At 38.1% G+C, this 12,020-nt stretch overlaps 1 protein-coding gene across 6 annotated transcripts in view; it reads left to right on the top strand.

Annotated features, from left to right (window-relative positions):
* MGAT5 (alpha-1,6-mannosylglycoprotein 6-beta-N-acetylglucosaminyltransferase) overlaps nucleotides 1-12,020 on the top strand; it is a 137,159-nt gene that overhangs the window by 108,682 nt on the left and 16,457 nt on the right. For all 6 annotated transcript variants that reach the window (XM_026714638.2, XM_026714636.2, XM_087920333.1 and 3 more), the window contains 2 exons: nucleotides 6,241-6,374; nucleotides 7,736-7,869. In XM_026714638.2, the coding sequence (XP_026570423.1) occupies nucleotides 6,241-6,374; nucleotides 7,736-7,869 (268 nt within the window). The remainder of the gene's footprint in view (nucleotides 1-6,240; nucleotides 6,375-7,735; nucleotides 7,870-12,020) is intronic.

Raw genomic sequence — 12,020 nt, 5'->3', positions numbered from 1 at the left:
TCTCTTGATCCTGACATTTTCATTTTCCACTCTATTTACAAGCAGCTTTCACACAGAACATTTTGAGACAGAACAGACAAAGAAAGCCTATATTACATACCTGGCTTAGCCCTTGATGTATATTTGCTGAGCTTAGATGAAGGAATCTTTATGGATGAGCAGCTGTTTGCACACAGAGGCGTCCCTGTGATTTGAACATTCAGATGCACAGATGGCTTTATTCTGTGAAATTGTAAGCTGCTTCCTTTAAAAAATACTCAGGTGGAACCTAGGTCTACTGCTTAAAATATTTTTATGAAAAGCAGTTGACAGGGGTTTTTAAAGCATAGTACCTGTGTTGGTTTATCTGATTTCTCATTTATCTTAACATGTATCTTAAGTCTTCTTTAACTAAGCACTAATTGGGTATGTTGAAGCCACAAATTCTAAAATTCTCAGCCAGTATATTTGCTGCTTTTGTTAGCTGAAAATTTTGTAAATTGGAGTTATATCTCACTGAAGGCCAGGGGGTTGGAGAACTCTACAAGTTCTCCAAGATTGTTCAGATATGGAATATAAAATGTTGCACTTCATATAAAGTCCATGCATTCTTTTATCATACCTTCTATGGTCTATTTGTATTCCAAATAACCATTAAAAGAGGAAAAACAACAAAATGCTTAAACCGTGTTTAAAACTAGAAATGGTGGATCTTTTTTTAACTTACGCAAATCTAGGAGCAGTTATAAAATACTTCCTATATTATCTTTTGGATTTATGACCATTTTCCACACCTATGACTGTTGCAGCATCCCCAATGGTCACATGATCAAAATTCGGGTGCTTGGCTACCTGGCATGCATTTATGACAGTTGCAGTGTCCCAGGGATACGTGATCACCTTTTGCAATCTTCTGACAAGCACAGCCAATGGGGAAGCCAGATTCACTTAACAACCGTGTTACTAACTTAAGAACTGCAGTGATTCACTTAACAACTGTGGCAAGAAAAGTCATAAAACGGAGCAAAACTCACCTAACAACTGTCTTACTTAGCAGTGAGTATTTTGGGTTCAATTGTGGTCATAAGTCACGGACAACCTGCACTTGTTTTCCTCTCTTTTTGGACCATCCATTCCTTCTGAGGAAAAAATATCTTCCAACTACTGTACTCTCCTGGTGGCTGCAGAGCTCCAAAATATCTCTCTTCTCCAGATGAGCTGTGAAGAGCATCCATTGTTTGGAATGATGCTTCTGTTGCTCTTTTGATAGGTTGGGCTTTAATTCAGAGGACGCTCCTCCTCCTCCACGGGACTCCTCCCTAGCGTCCCCAGTTTTTGCTCAGCCTTCGTGGATATATGCAGCTTAATTTCCTTTCCCTTGGCCGGAATAGCAAAGGCTTCAAAAGGAGACAACAACTAAACAACTCCTTTAAGGCTTTTAGTTTCAATGAGTCAAGCAACTCCCTACGGAATATAACTTGAGCCAAGGGAGCTCACTGTAGCTTCAGATAATGATCTCTCGCCCCCAGGACGATCGGAGGTGATAATGCCTCAGCCGCATGGCTAAAAATTCACATTTCTTAGCCCGTACCATTACAGTCTTTTCAAGCCGAGCCGCTATGATTGCCGCTGCCCGCGCCCGAAGGGAGAGGCTCCATTTTAAAAGGGTCCGAGGCTTTTTTCTCTCCCCTGGGAACACCGTCTGGGGTGGGGGCATCAGCACCCATCTGCCCCACCGTGCCTTTTTATTCAAGGGGAAACTCTGTAGTATCGACTCCCCACAAGGCGTGGAAGTGCTGCTGAGCCGATTTACCTCGTTACGCACCTAAAGAGATAACGGCTGGCGCCATTGCAGACTCACTAACCATGTGGTAGTGATCTGCATTTTATTTCTGGAACTGTGAGAGGCTTTTCTTTCCCCAAGCAGGGGTCTCCTTCCTGGAACCTGAGGGAAATCACCCTAATACATATGTGTGTGTATCTATAGGCGTATATATATGTATATATGTGTACATATATGTATGTGTGTGTGTGTATATGTGTATGTATATAGATATTCAGATATAATTATTCTATTTTGGACCCTTATTCATTAAGGAGGAAACTGTTGGCTTATGCCCTCACAGAATTAAACAGCAGCACCCCAGCGAGCACCAAGGCCCATGTCCCCCTGTGCAGGAAGCTGTCACAGGCTTACATCTTATTTCAACAATTCCTCCTTTCTAGGCCTATGAGGTGTTCCAAATTTGGCTAATTCGAAAATAATAATATTAATAACAAAATAATAATAACAACAATAATAATAGGAACAAGAATAAGAATTCAATATTCTTACATAAGATTATACAAAACTGGGGAACATTGTTTTAGGGTTCCCTGGCCATTGCTGGTTCAGGCCCCTGGGCGTGCCAACCGCCCAACATTTCAGCCTCATTAACAGTAAAATTTAATAAGCGGTCACAATGGCAAGCGGCAGTAGCTCAAGAACCATGTCAAATTCTGAAAACAAATTGAAGCGTTCTAAGTGTACCTGCCAAACAGCAGAAAAAGACGCTAACATGACCCATAAGGTACTAGAAAAACACATGAAGAAGTTCATGTGGGAGGATGAAGAAAATTCTCAAACCTCATCTCCTCCAGGCCTACTTCGGCTCCAATCCCCCTCTGGATCTGTCTGTGTAATCCAGACACAGCGCAGCTGTACAAGATCAGGTAGCCCATCTAGACCAGTACAAGTGACTCAAAGTGACTCTGTGGCCACATTGCTTGAACAAGCGGCCAGATTCTGTCAAGATGATGACTTACCGGAAAAGATCCCCACAAAGATGAGACTGTGGATGGAATTAGCAATACACCAATGTATCTCTGTGGGGGTGCAGCATACTGCTCTGAACAACAGAGTGCTCCTACTGACTGGAATTCCCTATAACTCCGGTCACTAAGCAGGACAGAGCATTTAGTTACTATGCAGAATGGACCTTCATTACCAGCAGGTACCTCCTTCAGGGGAGTATTATATAATCCTGTTACACATTCACAGGATGCACAGGATGAGGGAGAACTAGAGACCAGATGGAACAGGTTGAGGAAAATGATAGTGACCAAAATGTCAGAGGCGGATCCCCTAAATAAGGGGGGCATGTCAGACATTGAAGGCATTAAGCCAGACCACTGACCTTCAGGTCTGTTTTGCCCTCAGACTTTTTTCAAGTCTCTGTTGTTTCAAAAAAAAAAAAAAACCTACTGCCTGCCGTGATATTCCATTTCCCCTTGGCCCAACAATCGTTACTGTAAGGGGGGCTCAGACGATTTAATCTTCTCCCAACCAATAATGTAAGAGGAAATCATAACTGTCCCACAAAGGTTCTTGGACCTCGTCCAGAAACAAGGGGTCTCTTCAGTGGCATATAGCCCTCTTACAGGATATGATAAAAACTTTTAATTTGGTTTTCTGATTCTGCTAAATATCTCATCACCACGATAGTAGATAAAACAATAATGGCAATTATCATCCTCCTCTGCAATTCCAACGGAAGCAGAAGAGGCTCTCAAGTCAAAGGATATATACAGGGTCGAGTTGTCCCCATGTAGGGCATGTCGATCTGATGTGAGGGCCATAACAGCGGAGTCGGCCACATGCCCCCCCCTTTTTACTAGATCGTCTCTCAGGTTGCTCTGCCATCTGAGGGAATTTATTTCAAATTCCAATATCAGAGCACACAAGGACGCTGCAAAACTCTATTAAATTATCTGCTCAAGCCAGGGCATCTCAGGTTACTCCTCGCCTACTGCTATGGCTCAGACATTGGCAAGCAGATATCGCACAATTAATGGAAGCTTGCTTCCTCCCCGATATAGGGAGATAATTTGGTTGGTGGTGCCCCGACCTATCCCTGATAGAGACTAGAAGCAGAATATAAGTTCCTCTCTTTTCACAGAACCCAAAGTAGTCCTTCCTAGCTTTTGGAGGTTCCTTCGTTCCCTCTACCAGGAACTTTTTCTCTCCAGACTCCAGGGACCGTCTGGACACACGAATCACCAACAATCAGATAGTTTCCGATCTGGAGATAGATACTGAAGGGGAAGGCAGAGAAAAAGTATCTCTTGAGGAACATGAAATAGAGGTCTCCGAGGCACAACATAGGCCTCACAACTGTGCCCCTATTGGTGGAAGGCTCAAGCCTTTCACGGACAGATGGGATGCCTCTACCTCTGTTTCCTGGGTTAGAGATATCAGAAGATTAGGCCTGGCTATAGAATTTCTATCCTCTCCCCAGAACCTTTGCATTACTTGCCCTCTCTCGGGATCCTGTTAAAGGGAGCGTGATGGAGACAACTATTGTTCATTTATTGGAGATCCAGGCAACTGACCTGTGGCACCGGATCAGCAGGGGCAATTTTAGTTTTAAAATGACCTAATCGGTCCCTAGTTTATAGGAGGCTTAAGATGAGTATACTGAACTCCATACTTCTGAGCTTCAGAAGGGGCAACTTTCTACCCTCCATTGACTTAATAGAGGCCCATCTCTACATTCCAATTAGATCCTCACATAGCAAAAGTCTTAGTTTTTGTTATAATGCTCAACGTTTTGAATACGTTGCACTGTCCTTTGGGTTGTCATCTGCCCAAGGTTCTTACGAAGGTTCTGATGGCTCTGGCTGTCCATCTCAGGGGAACACCTGTAGATGGCAGGATTATTTAAGTGACATTTCATTATTATCTTGTTCATATAAACAGGCAAAGGGGAGGCCTTAGCATCGGTCATCACTAGGAGAGACTTGCAGTACATCTCTCATCACCCACGCATATGCAAGTTTCTTGCCTGGGGCTACAATCTTACAGCCTCCTGTAGTGCATTGATATCACACGTGGGACCTCAACAAGGTCCTTACCGCACTCAAGAAAACTCTCTTTGAGCGCATGTAGACCATGCGTCTCCATCCCTAATGTACAAGGTGGTTCTCTCGGTTGCCATTACATAGGCCAGTTACATCTTGGATCTAGTAGCCTTGTCAGTTAGACAGGAGCTCTGTATTTTTCACACAGACAAAGTGGTCCTTAGTCCAGATCCATCTTTCACCCATAGATAAATTTTGGGTTTCCACAGACCATAGGAACTGATACTACCGCACATTTGTCTGAAACCGACATAAAATCTGGCACGACAATGCCACAATCTAGATGTAAGGCGAGCTTTCTACATATATTTCAACTGCACAATGTGTATTAGGAAACTAAGGATCTCTTTGTTTCTTTTCAACCACCCACCATTGGGTGCAAGACCCCTTCCTCAATGACCAGTAAGTGGCTGAGAGCACAATTCCCAAGTCCTATGAGACACAATCTCTTCCTGTATCCAGGGGCATCACTGCTTATTCAACCTGGAGCACTGCGATGTTAACAACATGAGCCAAAAGCGCCAATAGAAAATTTACAAGGCGACAACATGGGCCTCACCGTCGCCTTTTATTTAGAAACGATTAGAATGATGTCTTTGCCTCTACGGAGGCTGCCTTTGACAGGAGAGTGTTACAAAGGGTCCATAGGGACCAAGAAAAAGGGGAATCCGAACCAGACGGAAGCCCTCCCGTAGGACACGCCAAGCTTTGGTATGTCCCAAACAATGGATGCTCTGAACAGCTCATCTGGAGAAGGGGCGTTGGTACTTACCTGACACGCCCTTTCTCTGTGAGCTGTGAAGAGCATCCATCCCCACCCTTATTCATCTGGTGGGATGCTATTCCGGCCAAGTATTAGAAAGGGTGAAGGAGAAATATTTCATCACTTCGACTTCCCCAAAACTGGGGAGGCTAGAGAGGAGTCCCGTAGAAGAGGAGGAGCATCCTCTCAATTAAAGCCCAGCCTATCAGACGAGTGACAGAAGCATCATCCCAAACAATGGGTGCTCTTCACAGCTCACAGAGAAAGGGCGTGTCAGGTAAGTACCAACGCTCCTTCTCACACCTGTGTCAAGATTACAGCTTTATTGGCAACTGTGCCAGGTTGACATTGGGGAAAAGGAACAAATGGAAAAGGGGATTAAGGGAACACAGGTGCCTGCAATTTATTCAAGCACCTTGCTGTTCCGCATAGTTCTTTTCCTCATTGTGCCAATACAAATTACATAGTGTTTCATTTTTATAAGATACAAATTACATTGTGTTTCATTTTTATAAGATGCAAATTACATTGTGTTTCATTTTTATAAGATACAATTTCTAATATAATCTGTTGTGATTGTGTTTTGTTTTTCCTTCTAGGTGTATGTTACGGGTGCTAGATTCCTTTGGGACTGAACCAGAGTTTAATCATGCTCACTACGCCCAGTCTAAAGGCCACAAAACTCCATGGGGGAAGTGGAACCTTAATCCACAGCAGTTTTATACAATGTTTCGTAAGTTAGTCTTGTCAATAAAATAACTCAATGTCACTCACAATTGGTGCTTGTCTTAGGAGGATTTTTCATGCCATCTTCAAAATTAAGCCAATAATTAAAGTATTAACAATAGCAATACCACTTAGGTTTATATATTGCTCCATAGTGCTTTACATTTGTGACTGGTTTATAATGCCAGAATTATTTGCATATTGCCCCAATAATCTGGGTCCCCATGTTACTGACTTCGGAAAGATGGATCAGGATCAAACTCCTGGAAGTGGGCAGAGTTAGCCTGCAATACTGCACTTTAACCACTGCGCCACTAGGGCTCCTTTGCCTCTAGTTGGAATTTTGCCCCAGCTAGTAATTTCTTGCTTAAAATAATTATTACATTGTTGAAGTTGGGGAAATAATGCACTTAATGCATTGAATGGGATAAGGAAGATTATTTTTATTATTATTTCAAATACGCACTTGGGAAAGATGTCTTAAGATTCTTGAATAATATGATAAAGACACCAGCAGGTCTATGAAATGTCTCTTTCGAGGGATGGGAAATAGATTTAACTTCACAATGCTTCCATCCAATAAGATCCTTTATCACACTTGCCAAATTGTTTTGCCATATTGCTAATTGTTGTGAGTTCATCTAGAAAGCATTTTAGGATTTGCACCCTTCCCAAGCTCTCATGGCTTACTTTAATGTGGAGATGATAACTCATACAAACTCCAGTGGCAAATATAATTTCAGCCTTCCACTATGAAAATCGTATGTAATGGGACAATCCCAGGTATTGTAAAAATGGAAAAATATGTTTTTAAAATCAATGGGGTCTCCCATAATAATTAATTCAGCCTAAAGAGTTTGTTTCTAAAATATTTGCAGAAATAAAAGGCAAGTTTGATTTGGCTCAATGCGTTTCTTAACAGAGTATTCAACTCATGCATTGATGCTTGATTCAGATGTTCTTCCAGAGGAATTATGGCTCCAGTAAATACGGCAATTTGTTAAGGGATTTGGACAAGTTTGTTGTGCAACTTCTAGAATAAGGAGCTTGACATTTTGTCCTGGTATTCTTTTCCAAAAGAAGTTGCATTAGATAATGTTTGATTCATTTCTTATGACTTTAAAACAAATGTATTACAGGAAAGAAAAAAATCATTTATGTATAAGAGACAAATCAGATAAATAAGATGATAAATAAGATTACAATTATTTCCTGTTGAGGATGTAGTTCAACAGATGAAATCAGCTCATGTTTGAACTTGTGTCAATGCATCTTCCACACATTTACAGGCTGTAAGTTGTTCTTTTTTTTTTTTGCAAGCATTACAGTGAATGATGCACGAATACACTTTTGTTGTTTAATCTGCAGCTCACACTCCAGATAACAGTTTCCTTGGATTTGTTGTGGAACAGTATCTGAATTCCAGTGATATCAAACACTTCAATGTCATTAAAAGGCAGGATCAGTCACTTGTTTATGGGAAAGTTGATAACTTCTGGAAGGTGAGTTGCCAGATTAAGTAAATTTGTTGAGCTAACACAAAGTTGAAGACTTTTAATTTGATGATACTTTTTAAGACTTCTATGTCCAAACTGGCTCTCACATCTAGAATCATTTTTATATTTATTTACTTATCATCCAAAACCAAGACACATAATTTAAAACTACAGCACACTATTACATTTAAGGAAAACACATTAGATAGCTTAGTCATCTTAGTATTCTGTAGAATATATCTGTTGAGTTGCTAGAATTAATAAAGTACAAAATCATCTGTAATATATGTTGATATATTACAGTAAGTACTATTTATTTTATTGCTCTAATGTTTTAAAATTATTAGTTTTTCTTTCCCCAAATCAATCTACCATATTTCTGTAACAAAGATAAAATCATGATTTTGTTAAAAGTATTCAAAATAGTCGTTCCTAACCATTTCTCCAGATTCACTGTATTTCAGTTTCTATAATTCCCTTCCAATTCTGAAAGTGTGGAAAATTTCACATTCTGTATCTGATGTTAAAAAAACCTTTCTTCTGTTAAATCAATTCTGTTGTTTTAAATTTTCTAAAGTGATGAAAGGCAGGAGGGAGATATGTACATAATATTCTATTATAGCAGATCCTAAGAATGTTTTCACAAGATTTCATCAGCTGATACTTGTGGAAAAATGGTATGCACACGTGTTTCTTGGGAAATATTTTTTCCAGAAGTTATAGTATTGCTCTAGAAAGAAATAAGCAGATTTGAAAAGTAATGCCAGAAATGGATTTAGGCTTGAGCTTATGCCCTTATGAGATTTTGAAAAGTATGTTATTAAGAGCTATAATTTTTTTTCTACTCATCTGGCTGCATTAAATGTTAGGAAAATGTTAGGAAAAATATTTTAATCCACATTCTGCCATTTCTAAAGTTTATATAATCTTCAACCAACCATTAGACATGTATGTCCTACTCTGTAAGAATTATTCTCTGTAAGAATAATTATAGAACAGTTAAGGACATACAATTACAGTATTGGCCAATTCCAGGTCAAATCACAATGCTGGCAGAGTATTAACTTCCTTATAGGCAAAAGGTGAATAGAACTTTGGAATGGTATCCTTACTTTTAAAATGGATTATGAATAGTTTAAAATTCTGGTCCCCCTTTCTCCTCCAAAAATTTCTAACTTACCTTTTAAACCTCTTTCCTCTGGGGAAAACACAGAATGATATGATTGGTTTGTTGGGTTTTTTTTAGAATTGGCTTCCAGGTAAATGATATAAATAACACAGCATGCTTACAAGATAAAAAATACAAGGAAAAGTTTCATCCATCCCTTTGTCAATCCATTCTGATTTTATAACTTACTGATACCGAATTTCCAATTATCGTCTTTCCAAATTCTCAGGATTATATTTTTCTGTTAAAATTGCCTTCAAAGAGAGAATTAAAAATCCCTTTCAGTCTTAGGTCAACCAAAAGAAGTTTTATACAGAAGCATTTTTAAGTGTAGAGGAAATAAAAAGCATGAAATAATAAAAATTGCATACATGATGATAAAAAAGGTTTTTTTTGTAAATGGAAGTTTATTATAGTTCTCAAGAAAATTGACAAACTACATCTAGTCACTGCTGTTCTATGTGTTTAGTGTTGGAGACCTATTTTTTTAAATCTCATGCACCTAAGCAGTATGGGTATTTCATTTGGTTTTGGGAATGTGGGTAATCCTTGACTTACAACAGTTCATTTAGTGACCATTCAAAATTACAATGGCACTGAAAAAAGTGACTTATGACCATTTTTCACACTTATAACCTTTGTAGTATCCCACGATCATGTGATCAAAATTGAGATGCTTGGCAACTGGTTCATATTTATGACCATTGCCGTGTCCCATAGTCATGTGATCAGTTTTTGCGACCTTCTGCAAAGGCAGTGGGGTAGTTCGATTAACTTCACAACCGGATTAGTAATTTATCAACTGCAGTGATTCACTTAACAACTGTGGCAAGAGGTTATAAAAAATGGCAAAACTCACTTAACAAATGTCTCACTTAACAACAGAAATTTGGGGTTTAATTGTAATTGTAAGTCAAGAACTACCTGTATACTAGATCATTCTCTGTTTCTACCCAACGTGTCTAAAGAGTTTCTTGTGATCCTTTTTTTTTTTAAACTTTCAGTAGTGAAAAAAGACCCCAGTTCCTTAATGTTCCCTTAATCCTTGGTTTATTATTCGATTCTTCTCTGAACAAACTTAAAACTCAGTTTTTGGTTCATTAAATCATAGTGTTGCTCATTTAACATTAATGGACTTCAAATATGACGCCATTCAGAAATAAGCAATCTAATGTGGTTTATGACATCAATTTACAAATAAGTGATATATTTTCACCTCTTTTTCTTACTCTATTTACAAATTTGGTATCTTAGCTTAGTCATATTTTTCTGCAAATTACATCAGAATGAAAAAATTGTAATTTATGGGAATGGAATAGAAAATGAGGCAGACTACAGATGCATGATCAAGTTTGGACTGAGAGTGAATTATCAAATCAAGAACATTATGTTATAATCAGTCCAACTAATTATTCCTTTGTCTGTGTTCTATTGCTTCATTAGGTCAGTAGGTATTTTTGGATATGTTGTGAGGACATGCTGAGAATGCTATAATTATGATGTTCAGCTTCTGCTGCATTCATACATAATGAGCTCTAAAATTGCTTTATGGTTTAGAAATAAAATTATCTGTTTGCAGTTTCCTCCTGAACACTTTCAGAGTTCACAATTTCAGAGCAGTGTACAGAAATATATTCTGTAAGTGTGAAATTGTCTCCTGCAGTATCCTCACATTAAACCTGGACACCATATAATATTGAATCTACAAAGTATCCTTGACTCTTGACGAATGTATCTTTTCTTTTATGTATACTGAGAGCATTTGCACCAAGACAAATTCCTTGTGTGTCCAATCACACTTGGCCAATAAAGAATTCTATTCTATTCTAGTATCAATTAATCAGAATTTTGCAACTCAGTTCAAAGTATGCCTACGAACTTCCTTATGTAAAAAAATTACCCCAAAAGGAGATTAAAGTGTACTGTTGTATAAATGATCATGATTTGTCTATTAAGTACATTGATTTTTAAAGAGGGTCCTGCAAAAACAAATCTGGAAAGTGCAGACAAAATTGTATTGTTGTTCTAGTGAAGAGCTGCTTTTGATACTTGCCAGTATATAATCCGAACACATTTATTGATTTCTTTTATAAATAATAGGACATAGTTCTAACTGATAAGATTGGAAATTATATTATTTTACTGTTGCTGCCAAGTCAATATAATTTATTGCTAAGGATCATTTATACTTATATTTGTTTTATTTTTGAGGCATTTAAACATAAATTATGGGCACTTGCCATTGTACTCCAAAAGATTCAGGCAGTGTCAATGGTGCAATTATACAATAATAAAAGAATAGGGATTTCTTAATTCTAATAAAATTCAGTCATTTTCTCTGAATGTAAAAAAAAAAAACATTGACATAATTCCTTTAAGGATCTTAAGTTTTAACAAAAGCTTTAATCATCTCAAAATACAGATGTAAGACAAAATGTATTTTAATTTTTAAAAAGTGAATGATAACTTTCAGGGATGTTATGATGAAACTAAAATGGTTTATTTTGTTCTGTTAGCAATCCTATCATTAACATTCTTTGGAAGAACAATCAGGGGGATCACTCTTGAGAATATACATGGTACATAATGAATCAACTTTGTGATTCTTTAAATTCTAATGTTTAGCAATGAACCTTCCAAAATTTGTTCAGTGTTTATTTAGCTAGTCTGCATGGGCAAGAGAATTTGTTCTATTTTTCTTTATGTTACAAGAAGACTTGCCTTCTAGATAGAATACAAGAAAGATCAATGTTCTTCCTAGACTTCAAAAGCCATCTGAAATGTTTAAATTTTCTCCATAGTGCTTGGCTAAGTGGTTAAATAAAGCTTGGCTGTAAATTTGCTGAACAGAAATATCCCCGTTTTGGAATTATATTAGGCAGTTACACGAAATTAACACCATACGTTTATTTAACTCTGCATATTTTGAAAAAGCAGTTCTTCTCTGGTTCCTTCTGACTTCAGGTAGTCCTTGACTTATGACCACGAT

The sequence above is a fragment of the Pseudonaja textilis genome, chromosome 1, assembly GCF_049901715.1.
Source record: "Pseudonaja textilis isolate UNSWEBS1 chromosome 1, rPseTex1.2, whole genome shotgun sequence".
In the NCBI taxonomy this organism is placed as follows: Eukaryota; Metazoa; Chordata; class Lepidosauria; order Squamata; family Elapidae; genus Pseudonaja; species Pseudonaja textilis.
Note: the sequence above shows the minus strand (reverse complement) of the source record. Positions and strands in the feature narration are given on the sequence as shown.